This window comes from Clupea harengus, chromosome 4 (genome assembly GCF_900700415.2).
Source record: "Clupea harengus chromosome 4, Ch_v2.0.2, whole genome shotgun sequence".
Taxonomy (NCBI): Eukaryota; Metazoa; Chordata; class Actinopteri; order Clupeiformes; family Clupeidae; genus Clupea; species Clupea harengus.
In genome coordinates this window covers 29,519,417-29,535,418 of record NC_045155.1, presented here as the reverse complement: position 1 = coordinate 29,535,418, position 16,002 = coordinate 29,519,417, and the positions used below count along the sequence as shown (strand labels likewise).

Here is a 16,002-nt window from a genome sequence, read left to right as displayed (position 1 = left end):
TCAAATAGGGCGATACTGACCAGGTAGGAAAGGTCCATCGTCGTATTCGGGCTTCTCCCGAGCATCTTTGCCATGTCTCGGCTGTCCTCCTTTTGTCCTGGGTGGTTTGGCCTCTGTCAGTGAGACAGCTGCACAAACGCACAGGCACGCCACAAGGAATCTGTACATCGCTCCTATTGCTCCTGGCTTCCCTAAGTCTCCTGGTCTATGTGGTCTACCCCTGTTACTACAACACTGAGGTCTGGAGCCCTGCAGGACCCTTTATACCCACTCCCCCAAGAAATCATTTCCCCTCAGAAAAAAAAGAGAGAGAGAGAGAGAGGGAGAGAGAGAGGGAGGGTGGGGGGGTAGAGGGAAAGGAAGAGAGGAGGCGGGGGGGAGAGCTGGGGGGGGGGGGGCAGCATAGGTGAGAGTGGAGTAAAGGAGTAGAAAGGAAGTGGGGTGCGAGGGGGGCGGGGTGGTGAAGAAAAAAATAAAAAGGAAAACATTTTCAACAAAGAACCTCTTTCATTCGCCTTAAAAAATCCCCACCAACCTCTTCTCTCGCCGTCACTCTTGCACCCCACGGGCCCACGCTAGCAAACAAACAAACCAGCAGAGGCTCGTCAGGGCGAAACAACCTTATCTGTGGCACAGTGACTGCACCGGTGTCAGCCGCCTCCTGTCCTCAGACACCGCAACTTGCCAGGCGGACCACTCTATTTTTTCCCCTCTGGTCAGAAGAACCCCAAAAAACAGTCGCAGAGGACACCTACGTGAAGCGCTCTGCTCGGCCATGCGGCAGCGATAGCGCAAGTCTGACAGGCGTGTTGAGAAAACAGCGCGGAGGGCAAGCCCCTTAGTAAGCACCAAGCTGGATCAATGGCACCTTTGTCTGCCACTTGGCCAGGGAGACACAGAGACCACACTCCTGAGAAATTCTTGGAGTTCTCTCTCCTCTGCGACCTGGCTTGACCATGTGGTCGGCCAGTCCGTTCGCTGCCATGGCTTAGCTACTACAGTACACTCACATGGCGGCCCTACTGTAAGGGTGTCGAACACAAACACTGCTGGAGCATAGGCACATTGCACATTGACAGTAAACTAATGGATATATCTGCAGGGGCCAGATTTACTGCAGTGTGTATAATCATCTTTGGAGAAGGAGAGAAACATGATTACGTTCTGTACTGAAGCACTGGAAGCATGGATCATTAACCTTTAATTTGACGTCTCCCAAAAAAATGTATTTGGGCATAAACGTAGCAATTTTCTCTTCTCTTTGGAATTGTGCTCACCACACCCCTGTTATAAAGCGCACACAAATAATGGTTTATGTGAGTAAATACCAAGCACTCCCACACCATCCGGTCCTGAAGCGTCAGTCACACCTGTTGACAGGCTGACCAAACGGGGACAGAAACTAATTTTGAGCACCATGCAGATGATTTTTAAAATGAGCATGTTCACAATCACACACACACACACACACACACACACACATAGGCTGAGGTCACACCCCGACAATTATTCTTGAGCACAGGTTACATTTTGACCTTGGGTGACCTAAAATGTCTCGGTGCCCTGGTGACATGAATAGACTTAAACCCCAACAGCCATCAAGTACACTATTAGATACACAAATGACCTTAATTAGCTTCCTGTCGGAACCCACTAGCGGGGGAATTTGGGAATAAATGTTTGCCTGTGTGTTTGTCTGTGTCTCGCCCTGCAAGCACTCCCACGTGCAAAAGCTATATTCAGCCAGTGCTTGTTTACTCCCATGTAATCTTAATGATGGATGAGTGCGATTATTAGATTATATCAGGGTGAGTTCAAATATAATATACATTATGCATTTACATTGTTTATATATGGTTAATCCATATGATATTGCTGTCTAGGTTTTTCCAAACACAGTGTTGTTAGCAACATTAGCATTTATTACCAACTTCCGCAACACTCAGTCACAGGGCCTCCAACTCCTCCCCTGCTAATGTGGTGAGCTAACTCTAAATAATTAGCTTTTTCTAATTTCTTGAAACAGCCAGACCATGTTTACACCTTGGTTGCCCATTATAGATCCCAGGACAGTTAAAGAAATGTTTTCCTTCTTCTCAGAGCACCTTTTTTTCATCTGCTAATTGCCAGAAGACTATGATTAGCTTAAAGGGAAACTTCGGGACAATTCAACTAGGGCCCTATTTTTAGATCCAAAGTAAATCGACAATTGACGATCGAATTCAGTCCAGTATTGAGTTAGAACGCTATAACCAGCAATGGGGCAGACATCTGTGTCAAAGTAAACCACTTGTTTACACCATTGACAGGCTCATAATGTTAGTATTAGTGTCCCTACAGATCTGTGTCTGTTTACCTGTAGAAAATGTAAGAAAATGATCTTTAGAGCTTTATTTAATAGCCACACCTCATATACTGTATAACCAACATATTTCCCTGGTGCCCACTCATGTAATGATTGCTAACTCTCACAAATACATCTGCTTCCCCTGGGACTCGCACAGGTCCATACAGTGTTGGAACATAAGTTCATTCAGCAACATGCAGACATTCCAAATGTATTCCTAAATTTATGTGTGGAAATCTGACACCAGACAGACATTACGCAAGAGAATCGAGCCATTTACAGAGCCACATGCATCAAACACCAAAAAGAGAAACAGAATATTTTAGGATCCCATAAAATATTAGGCTGACATGAATATTTTTAGAGCAAGAGATCAAGACTACACACAAAACCATTTAGCACTGATGAAACCTCAAACTGAAAACCTATAGCAACCTATAAACTACTAGGTCTAAACCGTGACCTCAGTCACATGTTTTGGTGTTGAAGGGGAATCAGGCTGTAGCACAGAAAGGACCTAAACTCCGCAAGTCATTACTACCGCCGCTGCACCGCTCGTGTAGTGTTTGTCAAGGTTTTTTCTTTTTTATGTAAGAACAATTTGTTTTGGTCGATGATATCATATACTTAGACTTCACCCAATCCACATGAAACTTGGCATGATTGTAGCCCCACACGGCTGATACTGGAGATGAAGTTAGTATCCCGAGGTGCGTGTGTCCCTTCATGCAACCGCCCCATGAAATGACATAGGATCAAAGCACTTTTTGGGCAATAGCGACAACCGTTTCACCAGTTGGCCTTCAGGGGGTGCATGACCCTAGCTCATTATGACTCATTTTTTTATATAGCGCTGCCTAGTGCAAAACAAAAATCGCATTCTCACAACTGCAAAAACACACAAAAAATCTGCATCACCACATTTGTAAAACGTCCTGTTCAAAGCCAACATAAAATAATATAAGATAAAATACCCTCAGTGGACACTGGATCACAACCACAGTGCAGACATCTGCGCACATATACAAAGATAGTTTTTTTATACAAAAGGGAGAACGTCAAAGAATAAATATGAATAAAAGAAAGTATAATTTCATGTGTTTTTATAGTTGGAAAAAATATTTGTGCTTGCCTTTTCTGACAGTGCTCTAATGGTGATAAGTACAGTCAATCACCCTCAGGAATCCTATGGCGGAAAATGTGTTCTGTATATAAGCCTAGACCATGCATATTCAAATATTAATACATAAAACATATTTGAAGTATTTATAGTATTTATAATTACAAATCAGTTATCAGTTTATCCAAGCAAGATGGTTTCCAAAATATAATCTAATTGCTGTGAGCAATTGCCATGAGTCTCTCTCTGGGATATCAGTCAGTCTCCTGACTGGCTGATATCCCAGAGAGAGACTCATGGCATTTTTTTTTTTATAAATGTGAGCTATAAGAAATTACTTGTCAGCTGTTGTTCTCGTTGCTGTAATGATTGCTATAATGTAGTTTTTGTCGCAGATTTAACATATTCTACACATTTGCCTGTGTGCATTATTAGGAAAAACACAGGAAGGCACTTATTTTATTATGAACGTAGATCATAGTTCCTCAGGTACCATGTCAGATTATGGGTTCACTTTAAAAACAAAATTTGACCGGAATCTAATCAGGCAGCCACTTCTGAACTTGGTAGTATTAACTTGCAGAGTTGCCTTACACAAGTCCAGTAACTGTAGGAGAATGTGTGAGTGTGTTTGTGTGTTATTTTGCTTGCCAGTGCTTTATTCATCTTGTGTATTCCATTAGTTTTACCAACATCAGGCATCACCTGTTGCATTACTTTAATGCTGAATATGTTGAGGAACAGTTTTTCCGCTCACGTTTTTTTTTTTAGAGCTATATTTTAGTCATTGACACAGGTGTGTATGTGAATTCACTCTGTAAGTTCTTCTATTCATGTCTATGCAGTTATGTGTTGCTCATGTACGAAAGGGGAATTTTACACTTGCATTAGTCCCTAGCACTGTTTAAATGTCCAAAGCTGATGTTACGAAATGACTGGTCGGAGCCAAACCAGCAAATGACACACCCTTGCACATTTCACTGAGAACAAATCAAATGTTCTTCTTTAAAAACTTGTGCAATTTCTGTGCAATAACAACAGCTCACTATTGCCTCCCAGTGGTACAAGTACTTCATGGCTTGCTTCGCATTAACCAATCTACTTTCAGGAAGAGCACGACAGAAAACATGGAGTCTACATGGCTGAATATATACAATAGTTAACACTCGCATGTATATTTACAGTGCGAGTTAACACGAATACGAAAGATTACGAATAGCACAGCATGTGATCGTATGTCTTAGGTTCACCTGGAATCAGTTCAGTACACTACCTCAAAATGACAGCGTCATTGCCAACTTGGTCGGAGAAAATGCTCCAACTGCTTCGCCGAATGAACAACTTTTACTTGCCAGGTTGGGGAAGGTGTTATTAAATGGCTAATATTTCGCGAGTTTTAAATACAATATTGTTTTCGTTTGCAATTGGCTGTATAATTGTGTGTTATTTGAGTAACGCTAATGCTAATACACCTTATTAGCCAATACAACAAATACTTTGCCCATTCACCGATTCACAGCTGTTTATACATAGCCGCCTTAAATTCGTTGATCTGCAGGATCAACTCTGCACAGTTGTATACGATTTGAAGTGGAAGGGGAACAAGTTGGATGGCTGCAACCGAAGATAGCTTCCATCTTGAGCCGTTTTCCCGATGTGTTTACTTCTCATGGTGGCGCTATGTCTGTTAACCGCTGTCTCGACTCCTATGCGAAGAGGTCAGAGGCCGTGGACCAGGTTTTGCAGGAGCTGAGGAAAGATGAGTCACTTACATGCCTGAAAGGCTGGAGGAACGAGGTGAGAAGTGGTGCAAGGCCATGGATCAGGCGAATAAGAGACAAACAAACCTCTGTCAAAATGTAATGTTTTTTGTGTTTGTTTATTTGTTTCTCTCTCATAAAAGAAATATGCTGTCATGCCAAGATTCTGTGACACTCCTCTGATGTGCATGGAAAGATCAGCCACAAGTGAGTTCCTGTGCTTTAGGTCCACACACAACATATTTGGGAGGGAGTTTTTAACCCATTCTTGATTGTCTTCATCATCCAAGCATTGCAGTACCACTTCACAGTACAGCTACAAAAAACACAACACAGTCTTGCATCAACTTTTGTCTCTTCCTTTGATCTTTGATAGGTTTGTTTGGAGTGAAACGCTATGGGGTTCACCTCAATGGATACAGTTGGGATGACAGCGGTAGACTCTGCATGTGGTTGGGCCACCGTTCAGCAACAAAGCAGACGTATCCAGGGAAACTGGATAACCTGGTAAATGAATTGACTGCCTACGTTAGCTTGGGGTTGATTATATTTGTGATGTGATGACGTACAGTATCTCTTTTCCAGGCGGCTGGGGGATTGGCTGCCAGCTGTGGAGTCAAACAAACGATGGTGAAGGAGTGTGAGGAGGAGGCTTGCATCCCAGCATGCATTGCAGAGAAAGCACGTCCTGTTGGCACTGTGAGGTCAGCAAACATGTCAGAAATGAAAACGAATTCCTTGAACCTAAGTGCTATTCCTACTGTAATTGTATTGTCATTTAGGAAACAATGAAAAGGATTCACAGTAAACCATTTCAGTTTATTTTGCTCTGCATACAGCATATACACATACTGACTTGAGTGTGAACGAATACATGCTCAACATCTTAAGACTCAGTACTGTGAATCTACTCCAGCTATACCTATGAGGACGAGGAAGGTGTGTTTCCAGAGGGCCAGTTTGTGTTTGACCTGGAGCTACCTCTTGACTTCAAGCCTCGGATTGGGGACGGGGAAGTGCAAAACTTCTACTTCTACCCCATAGAAAAGGTAAGGCAGCAGATGGTGTCCATGTTTTTTTGGGGTTGTTTACATGACTTTACTGTCCATTACTGTGTTACTATGTTACACACAGGTTAAAGAGCTTCTGGTCACTGAAGAATTCAAGCCAAACTGTGCCTTGGTGGTACTTGACTTTCTCATCAGACACTCCGTCATACAGCCAGATACAGGTTTGTGTCTAATATATATATATACGTTTTTTCTTTTTCTTTTAATGAAAATGCACTATTTTAATGCACAGGATTGGATGTAGTTCTTGTCACATACACATGCAAACATCTGCTCTAAATGGACAAGACAAGCAACTCATTAAACAGAATTAGGAAGAGATTCCACTTCCAGTTGCATTAGCAAGAGTAATTTCTTTATGTTGGCTTCTGATTGTCTTACAGAGCCCTACTACCACGAGTTTGTTGCTGGATTGCATAAGAGCTTGTGAAATGAAGACCTGACTCCACATTAGGATTTCTCACTATCTTTAAAGATACTTCCAACCTCATTTGAACTGGAATGTGTCTCTCTTGGTGGGCTAATCAGGCTATTGTGCCTACCAGTTTCTGCTTACGGATATGGATTTTTAATTGTACTAATCATTTTAATTGTTCTAATTGTACTTTGTATGCCATAAAAACACTGCAGCGAGATGCCCAACTCATAGCTGGGGGTCTCACGCATCTTATTTGTGCCCACTTGCATGTTCATGTTGGGAGAGGGGTGTGGATTGAAATAGTACGTCTCTTGTACAGTTTGGCATGTGGAGCAGTAAATATTGTGCCTCAAAAACAATAAAAGCAATTCACACCAGGTTAAATATTTGAATGTGTTTAAATTTAATTAATTAATTTGTGTGTTAACTTGGTATCAGTCTTACTTGGATCCTATAGTTTAGTGATGCATTGCTCAGACAGTTAATATTAAACTGACTGTAACCTGTTATAAGAGACTTGTAAATAACAACACAACAATAATTAGAGTCATCCTGTAACAATTTATTTTCTTAAAGAACCAGGAACTTTGTCAGTCTACAAAACATTGTTGTTGTAACATCGGTTTAGTTCTCTTTCAAACCACAGTTCTTGTAAATTAATAACAAGGCATTTAGTTGGTTTCTTGGGTTCATGTTCCTTCCAAACTCTGGTTCTGCGAAGGTTTGGCTAATAATGTATATAATTGAACGTAAAGGCCAGTAGAATATCACACATTGTTAAAAAAGAGAGAGAGAGACAACACAGGTTGAGTACATGTCAATAGTATTAAAAAGGTACATGGGGTAACGGAGGGCTTTCCCCTGGGGGAAACGCTCAGTAACATTACAGTAGGCCCTACGTCAATAAAAACTGTAGCAGAGAAATACACTTTTTTCTTTCCAAAACCATCTAATATAAAGGTATACAACTGTTCCCTAATCCAGACATCTGGACAGTCCAAGTACAGACTCAAGTAGTCTTAGATCTGTTCAATCCATTTTTTTAAGCATGGCGTTGACAAGAGTATAAAACATTCACACACAAAAGACTGCATTAGTATCATTAATGTAGTATGCATTTACATTTTTTAAGGCAATGGCTATTTTTTTTTTTTTTTTAAATAAACCAAAATTGCTTGTTCAATAGATTCAACCAGTGGCATCACTGAATGACAAGTTGGAGGTTGTATTATGCACAATGTCAGGCTAGTTAACAGGGCAGAAACTGCCGGTCCAGTCAAGATGGACAGAGGGACACAGTGTCCCTAGGAGGGTACCCAGATATACAGGGAACGTCTTTGTCTGATGGTATTATTTCCCACTCTCCTGCCTCCAACAACACTTCTCAAAGCTCCAAATTAGAACCAGGTTCTGTATTCAGAACAAGCGCTGGGGTTCTAGAATCATCATACGTCCCCAAAAATAAAGAAAGAGAGGAAATCCATCATCTGGTCCCACAGATGATGGCCAGTGAGGAGCACCATCATATTCAGATGCAAGTGTAGTATAGTGTGCCATCACGGAACTTTTTTTGTGTAACATAGGACCAAAATTTAACTTTTTCATTTTACAAAAATCGCCTTACAAAAGACAGCGCATTGACCTTGAGAAAGCTAAGTCCCTTTTTACTTCACTCGGTCCTTTGGCCTGATTTCACATCTCCGTCCCCTGAGCCTTACACAGCAGGGGTTTGCGTCGCTCCCCCCTTCATAATAATAACTCCTCATTTTCCTTGGTTGGCTTGGCTTACATCCCCCTCCCTCCCTTCCCCAACCTTCTCTCACCCTCTATAACAAGAGGCAGGCGCTCTTTTTGCTGCGCTTCTTGGCTTGCAGTGCTGCCCTTGTAGCCAATTCAAACACATCCCTGACACCGTCCTTTGTCTTCGCTGAGCACTCCAGGTAGCCAAACGCACTGATGCGAAGGGCCATGTCCCGAGCCTCCTCTTGTTTAACAGGTTCCTGTTAATAAACCGGAGAAACAACAGTTCAGTAAATGCATGAATGGCATAAGACAACGACCCATTTTATCTGGCTATTAAAAGGTACAGTCCGCCATTCTAATCCAGTACCCTTTTTGTCAAATTAAGAGAATTGCTCCGCATGGTCATTTAACTCTCCATTCAGGGTGTTGCCTCACAAAAATAAATGTGGTGTTCGTACACAGTCCTGGGGGGTATTCGTCATACGTGGTTTAGTGACAAACCTGGATAAGTTAACTCAGAGTAAGTGGTAAACCTCCTAATAGAAGAGCCCCCTGACGTTGTTTTGCTAGGAGAATGAACCAATGGGGGTTATTTTATTAGGAGGTTTACCACTTAACTTATCCAGGTTTGTCACTAAACCACGTACGACGAATACCCCCCTGGTTCCGTATATGGGAATCAAACATGGACCGAACCATAAACAATTATAGCCAATCAACGTCGCTTTAGGTGCACAGAAGGGAGGGTTGTAACTTGATTGGCTGTTGAGCTCAAATATCAATAACCCTTCGCCAGAATTGCAAACTGCATCTTTACCTCCATTTGGTTTGTTTGTCTGTTTATCAACAGAATAAACACAAAAACTATCAGGCCGATTTTCATGAAACTTGGTGGACAGGTGTAGCACATTTTGGAGCATATCTGAATCACGTGGTTGATCAATGACTTATTTTTCAGTTTAGTACATCACTGCAAGTGTGTTGGAGGTCTGCGCTCTCCGATCACCCTTGTAAGTATTCAGTTACAAATATGGTTCTCCCTGAGTTGGACTATGTAAATCTTTGAAAACAACATTGAAAATGAGCACAAGAGGTCGTCTTTAAATACAGCTTGACAGAATCATGACAAACATGCATATCACAGGTCTAGTCTGTAGCTACTAACATAGATTTACAAAATTACCATGAATTTGATGAGAATAAGATAATTTCATCTTGTTTACAAGGGATTTCTGGGTATTTTTTAACCTAGCAGCTAACAAATAAATGCAACACTTCCATCATATGGATAGTGGAGTTAGTGTTCCAAAACCAACACCCTGAGTTGGACACACCTTTGGATTTCAGAGGGACTTCACTAGTGTGGTTGTCACTAGGTCTTGCTCAAACATACCTGTTTCATCTTTGCTAGTGTGGTTGTCGCTAGGTTACCTGTTTCATCTTTGCTAGTTCCCTGCGTGTGTGCTCATCATTGCGCAGATCCTTCTTGTTGCCCACCAAAATGATGGGAACGTTCGGACAGAAGTGTTTGACCTCCGGAGTCCACTTCTCTGGAATGTTTTCTGTAGGTAATCAAAGAAGCGATATGGAGTTTTGTTCTAAAACTAGCAAGGCGCCTACCTAAATAGCATGTATAAACCTTGCAAACACTATCTACAGCTGGCACTAATAAAATCTTGCTAACATGCTAACTGGCATCTTTCGGTGATTTTGTTGGCAATGTCGTGCTGTGAAAGCTTTTCTTACATCTTTACTGGATGCTCCATCACAGAACTACATAGTGCATAACCTGAACAGCTAGTAGGAACAAATTGTTGCAAATAGTCTCTTTAGGGAGAAACTGCTGAATATAAGTGTGGCCATTCTCTGCTTCAAGGAGTATACATCAATATATTTGAGATTAAATGGCCTATTATAGATGAAATAGAATTCATCATCTTTTGTCAATAAGGTGCTGTCTGAGATGCAGAGATGTCGTACCCAAACTGTCTGGGCTGTCTATGGAGAAGCACATGAGTATGACGTCAGTGTCGGGATAAGACAGGGGCCGCAGTCTGTCGTAGTCCTCCTGACCTGCTGTATCCCAGAGAGCCAGCTCCACCTATCATCACCAGAGAAGGTTGTGAGAGGACATCCAATACACTTCACACTATATCTATATACTATATCAATACCAACAAACGCAAACCACAGGGAGTTTCAAGAAAGTCTGTGGTGCAACGAGCCTCATTTGTGTTATACCTCCAGATACACAAAGCAAATGTTCCTCCCAGCTTTCTTTTGCTAATTCGCCCTAATCCTTGAATTAGGAAGTCCTTTTGAGCAGTGATATGGGCTCTCTTAGTACAAGTGTGACGCAAAATCAGAAGAAGACAACATCTGAAAGGTTATACATGCTCACCTGTTTTCCGTCAACTTCGATGTCAGCAACATAGTTCTCAAATACAGTGGGGACATACACTTCAGGAAACTGGTCCTTGCTGAAAACTATGAGCAAACAGGTCTTCCCACATGCACCATCGCCAACAATGACTAGCTTCTTCCGAATGGCAGCCATCTACAAAATAAACAAATAAAATAAAAGTGACATAACATTAACATGGTGTTTTTTAAGGTGGTGAGTACCCCAGGATGGACTACTGGCAAACCTTTCAAATCAACTGTTTATTATCTCTATTCTTCAGTAACTGCTCCGCTGTTTCTGGCTAACTGTGTTTAGGTAAAATATTATTTTATCTAACAAGGACTTGAACAAGAACATGACTGTCACAATTACTACAAACATTAAAGGGAGAATTCCCGGGAATTAACATAGGCCTTTATCTTTTTTGGAATGCTCTCAATTTGGAAGAGGGACGTACCAATATGGGAACTTTCCCAATTCCTAGCTGCCTGAACGCATGATTAGCCTAGCTTTAGCTTGCCAGCCAAGATGATTTAAAGATGTTCATCAAACACTTTTGTCATGGGCAAGTTGTATCATGTCTATAAGTCTGTATCATAAAGCCTTTTCGCAAATCTTTATCAAGGGAACCTTACCATAATAATAATAAAACATAATAATTTTAATATCATGATGATATGAGATGGACCTAGGTCACTCACAGTAACGTGGGCTTAGCCAACTAGAATAGTCAGCCTAATTTGTGACTGCACTAGGGACCTATGCTAGTTACAAAAACATGATAAATAGCTTACCACCAGCAGTAGGTGACAGTCTCACTGTATGATAGTGTTACGATTATGTTATCTTATTATTATCGACAATTCTAAATTAATTGTATTGAATTACTCTTCATGGCATGGAACACACTACCTCCCTTTGAGTCCCTGTTAACCATGAAGCTACTCCATGCATACCGCTTCAACCACACTCTCTTCCTGCTCACTCTCGTCCCTCGGCCCTGTCCTGCTCTCTTTGTCCCTTCTCCCCTTCCCCGTCACATGCCTGCTAGTAAGAGATGTGATTGGGCCAGCCTAGTGTCAGTACAGAAAAATAAACCCCTGCTTTATTGGCTGGTCTTTGGCCAATATTTTGTATTTAAAGTTATAAAGTAAATGATATGCCGAGTCCACCTATGCCTGCCACAGGTTGAGGTATTATGCATACCTGCAGAAGATCTAAACGATTAATGTGGATACCCTGTTGAGGTAAAAACTTTCACCAAAAGGGGAAAAGTTTGCACCCCTAATGTTTTTAAAAGTCAGTGTACTCCTTGAGTATCAAACCCAGGGGTCTTAAACTCCCGGTCCGCAGGCCAGATCCGGCCCGCCAAACGATTTCATCCGGCCCGCCGGCTCCTCAGAATTTTGGAAAAGGTTCCATTGATTTGAATGGGCCATACCAACGTTTACCGTTGCCACTGGCAACGAGTTTTGTGCTTCTAATTCACATCTTTCATATCATTCTGCAAGTAATCCAGTCATTTAACGTAATGGAAACTTAATTTAAGTCAACAAATAATGGGTTGCTACGCAACACCTGGAACTTTAAAGATCTATCTGCGTGAAGAACAATTTTTTCTTAGTAGAAGTCACGAAATGGCAACAAAGTCATTAAAAATAGGTATTTTGGAGGAATGTCTTCTATCGTTTTGACCAGTAACCGAATAATAAGCGAGATAATGTATAGTCCGGCGGTCTTTATCAGAAAATAAATCTAGCTGCGCGTCAAAGGCAAAAGTTTTAAGTTTCCGCGGCGTTAACAACCAGTTTGAAGTGACAGAGGAATTACTTTGTGTAAAAACAATGCAAGGTCGTACCACAGCTAAGGATGTATTTGAGCAACTGTGTGACGCAATGGAGCATGCTGGTCTGTCATTGAAGTCGATACGAGGAATAACAACAGACGGTGCACCATCAATGATCAGCATATCAGTAAACAATTAATTTTAGATCACTATAGGTGGAAAGCTGCTGTATTTTGACAGATAAATGAAACTATACACTTGAAATATATTTATTCTAAATACATTTATTTTATAAAATGATTCTGATTTTTGAATCCAAAGAGCATCTTGCATTGCCCAGGAATTGAAACTCAGGTCAGCTACTTGTTATTCAAAAAACACTAACCATTGTACCACTGATCACACATGGTAACTTTGCCATGGCAAGCCAACAGATCCAAAAATCTGGCCCCCCAAAGATCAGCCCCCGGGTAATTTGAGTTTGAGACCCCTGATCAAACCCATGGTGTTGTTAGCACCTTGTCCAACCAAGTGAGCTACATAAAACCTGTGGCACAGCACACCATGCTGTCTGCCAAATATGTCACATCTGCTTGTGCTGTTCTGCAAGGCTATCTTAATGTAAGAAAACATACATTAGATTATGTATCCTAACCAACAGCAAGCATCCCCAAGACTACTAAGGATATTAAGTAATAATTTGAAGGAAGATATGGTATATTGCAGGTTTTGTGCAAGCACATGTAACTTCATGTATCTTCTTTACTGTCTGATGGCCAACCTGAACAGACTTACTTCTCTTCTACACAGAACAAGCATCTAATTAGGTGCTTACACTGAACTCCTCACTGTGTTATTAAGAAAGTGGAGAGTGGTAACATAAGGGCACTTAATGAGAGATCAGATAATTTGTATTTGTATCAGTGGTTCCATTTGTCACTCAAAAAAGACGGGGGTAAAACTCAACAAGTCTAATTACTTGTTTTTGTCAGCGTAAACGTTTCCTTAATGAAACAGGTGAGGACTGCTTTGGCTGCTCCTCCAGAAGAATTTCCGTTTGCCATCCTCGCTGTGAACAGGACCATATACATATATACAGGTATATATGTCTATGAACAGGACTACGAAGTAACAGTAAGGCAGCTAGCCAAAGTTACTGAATTAGCCATCTAAGGTACCTTTAAAGAATTTCTAATAGGGCTCTGGTACCTTGCCTTTCATTAAGTTTTATGTAACTACTTGGGCTAATCAAACATTATGTTAGGCCTTATCCTAGAATTAAGGTTAGTTAAATAAAGTTGGCTATCTAGCTTACGCTATCTACTACTTGCCATCTGTTTTGCTTTCGATGGTTAGGGATGGGTATTTGACGCCATCTAATTATTCGCTAGCAAAACATTATCTTATATCCTGGAATAAATGTGTTACCTTTAATTACGTTATACGCCTCATAGTAATAACATTAGCTGGCTAGCACACGAAAGTACTGTTTGCTTGGTAGCAATCGACAGCTAAGATCACGTAAGCTTGCACAATAGCGCCTTTGGAGTGACAAAATACATAATCTGCTATGTTTTTTAAGTTGAGTATCAGTACATTAACTGTGTTTGTAACTTTTTTTTGCTTTGCTGCAACATCAGGATAGCATAGACTAATTAGCTAACCGCAGAGTTGTCTGGCTTCTGATTCCGACCAAGGGAAGTCTGAGGAATCAGCCTCATAATGTCACGTTAGCCTGTTTCAGATGTTGCTAACTAGCTGGATAGCTGTGCCAGTAGAACGAACAAATGTTAACGTTAGCTTTTCAGTTGAAAACTTAAAGACCACGCATATTTGATTAACATCCTAATTAGTTTGTATTCGATTATAGTAACATACTCATGAAGCTTTGATAATGTTACTAAAGCTTATAAGTTAGCTATCTGATAGACAAGTCGAAACAAAATTACAATGTATTGAGATACCGTTTTTGGTTCCGCTGTCCTCGCTTTTTTCTTCTTTTCCTGTCCGACCCCAATACCGCGCCCATTCGTCTGCCACGGTGTTAGTGCCCGCCTACTCAAATAGAGTTTGACCAATTGGATTCTTGTGTCATGAAGAGGACAACAAGTTAAACCAATATTCGAAACAAAGTGAAGCTAATCAGCAAAGCAGAGCAGAGCAGAAATGTTTTATTAAAGGAAAAATATGTAATATATTTAATGTACTAAATCATAAAATGACATATGTAATCAGAGATGACACACTAAATTGAAATAGTGGCTTCTCCGACAACAATGTTACAGCCAGTATGCTCTCCTTTCAAATTTCCATTCTGGAGCAAACTTCTGTTTGTGTTTTGGCCTGTGTGATCCCACCCAGTGCCCATTTCCCAGTACCATTTTGACACCCTGGGTTGCCAGCTATGAAAAATGGGCATGCAAACAGTGTGCTGCAGCCATGGAAGCAAGCAAACAAACTGGATCAACAGAGATAATAATCTCAGATTTTTAACTCAACCTAAAAAGCCTCAGCATCTTTCTAAAAAAGTACCAGAGACGTAGTGAAACATGGGTAAATATTGGGATGTACATTTGAAAGATAGCCTGAGCCCAGAAGGATTCAAAAATGGCTTCTGAGTTGACTAATCTTCACCAAAACAGGTAAGCATATACATATAGTTACACTGCTAGTCACACTAGAGGAGAGGACAGCCATGGCTGTATACAACCTCTGTAATAACCAGTGTGACAGATGGAAACGACAGAAACTGCAAGTTTGACTCTACATTAACTCAGTTTATGAATGTGATTACTCTTAGTTGAGCAAATACTGACACCAAGTAACGTTACTCATGCCCATCCCTAGCTACTAGCTATTTACCTATCTTATCAAAAAGAAACCATATAACCGTTTTATGAGAGTTCCTTCAATTTTGTGACTGAATCAATGGATGTAGTCAAATTTTGTTAGCATAAGATTGCTGGGTAGATGCTTTTCCTCTCCATCCTCTGCCTCTTGTACCACTAGGACCTACACTCTCTCTTTCCCGCTCTGCCATTCTTCCTCTAGCTCATCCTCTCCACCCTCTGCCTCTTGTATCACCAGCACCTGACCAGCCGTCACTGGCTGTAGGTACTACTCCAAAGTAAATGTTAATACGTTATTTGTTAAATTGAGCAATGTGTTATCGGGGCCTGGAGAGTAGCAAATCAAATTCCAGAGCATGTAATTTTGTTTTCGGGTAACAGGCTCAGCTTTGGTTACCATACATAGCCAGACATGAATCAAGCTAACATTGACAAAAGTTATTTACATTTTTTTTTTATCTGATTTATAATTTGCAAACGTATACATGAATTGATCAATGTAGTG

General features: G+C 41.0%; 2 protein-coding genes across 3 annotated transcripts; one reads left to right on the top strand and one right to left on the bottom strand.

Moving 5' to 3' along the window:
• Positions 1-4,558: 4,558 nt before the first annotated feature.
• Positions 4,559-7,099, top strand: tpk2 (thiamin pyrophosphokinase 2). The gene is made up of 8 exons (XM_012820098.3): positions 4,559-4,822; positions 5,026-5,264; positions 5,371-5,434; positions 5,604-5,734; positions 5,813-5,931; positions 6,144-6,276; positions 6,362-6,458; positions 6,681-7,099. The coding sequence occupies exons 1-8, from the start codon at positions 4,747-4,749 to the stop codon at positions 6,725-6,727; spliced, it is 906 nt and encodes a 301-aa protein (XP_012675552.2). The 5' UTR covers positions 4,559-4,746; the 3' UTR covers positions 6,728-7,099.
• A 157-nt stretch (positions 7,100-7,256) lies between these two features.
• On the bottom strand, positions 7,257-14,721 carry LOC105893671 (rho-related GTP-binding protein RhoA-C-like). Of its 2 annotated transcripts, none has more exons than XM_012820121.2 (5): positions 14,613-14,721; positions 10,860-11,015; positions 10,439-10,559; positions 9,890-10,020; positions 7,257-8,715 (listed from the first exon to the last, which is right to left on the bottom strand). In XM_012820121.2, the coding sequence occupies exons 2-5, from the start codon at positions 11,013-11,015 to the stop codon at positions 8,542-8,544; spliced, it is 582 nt and encodes a 193-aa protein (XP_012675575.1). In that variant the 5' UTR covers positions 14,613-14,721; the 3' UTR covers positions 7,257-8,541. The 2 variants fall into 2 exon arrangements, with proteins under 2 accessions (XP_012675575.1, XP_012675578.1); XM_012820124.3 differs by having other exon boundaries at positions 14,598-14,659.
• Positions 14,722-16,002: the final 1,281 nt, after the last annotated feature.

What these genes read in the sequence shown, in the direction of transcription:
- tpk2 (XM_012820098.3), top strand. Translation starts at nt 4,747, where the DNA reads ATGACAGCGTCATTGCCAACTTGGTCGGAGAAAATGCTCCAACTGCTT. An exon ending in GAACAACTTTTACTTGCCAG is followed by an intron (nt 4,823 to 5,025) that starts GTTGGGGAAGGT and finishes GTTGATCTGCAG; the next exon opens with GATCAACTCTGCACAGTTGT. An exon ending in TGAAAGGCTGGAGGAACGAG is followed by an intron (nt 5,265 to 5,370) that starts GTGAGAAGTGGT and finishes CTCTCATAAAAG; the next exon opens with AAATATGCTGTCATGCCAAG.
- LOC105893671 (XM_012820121.2), bottom strand. Translation starts at nt 11,015, where the DNA reads ATGGCTGCCATTCGGAAGAAGCTAGTCATTGTTGGCGATGGTGCATGT. An exon ending in TCGAAGTTGACGGAAAACAG is followed by an intron (nt 10,560 to 10,859) that starts GTGAGCATGTAT and finishes TGGTGATGATAG; the next exon opens with GTGGAGCTGGCTCTCTGGGA. An exon ending in AGACAGCCCAGACAGTTTGG is followed by an intron (nt 10,021 to 10,438) that starts GTACGACATCTC and finishes GATTACCTACAG; the next exon opens with AAAACATTCCAGAGAAGTGG.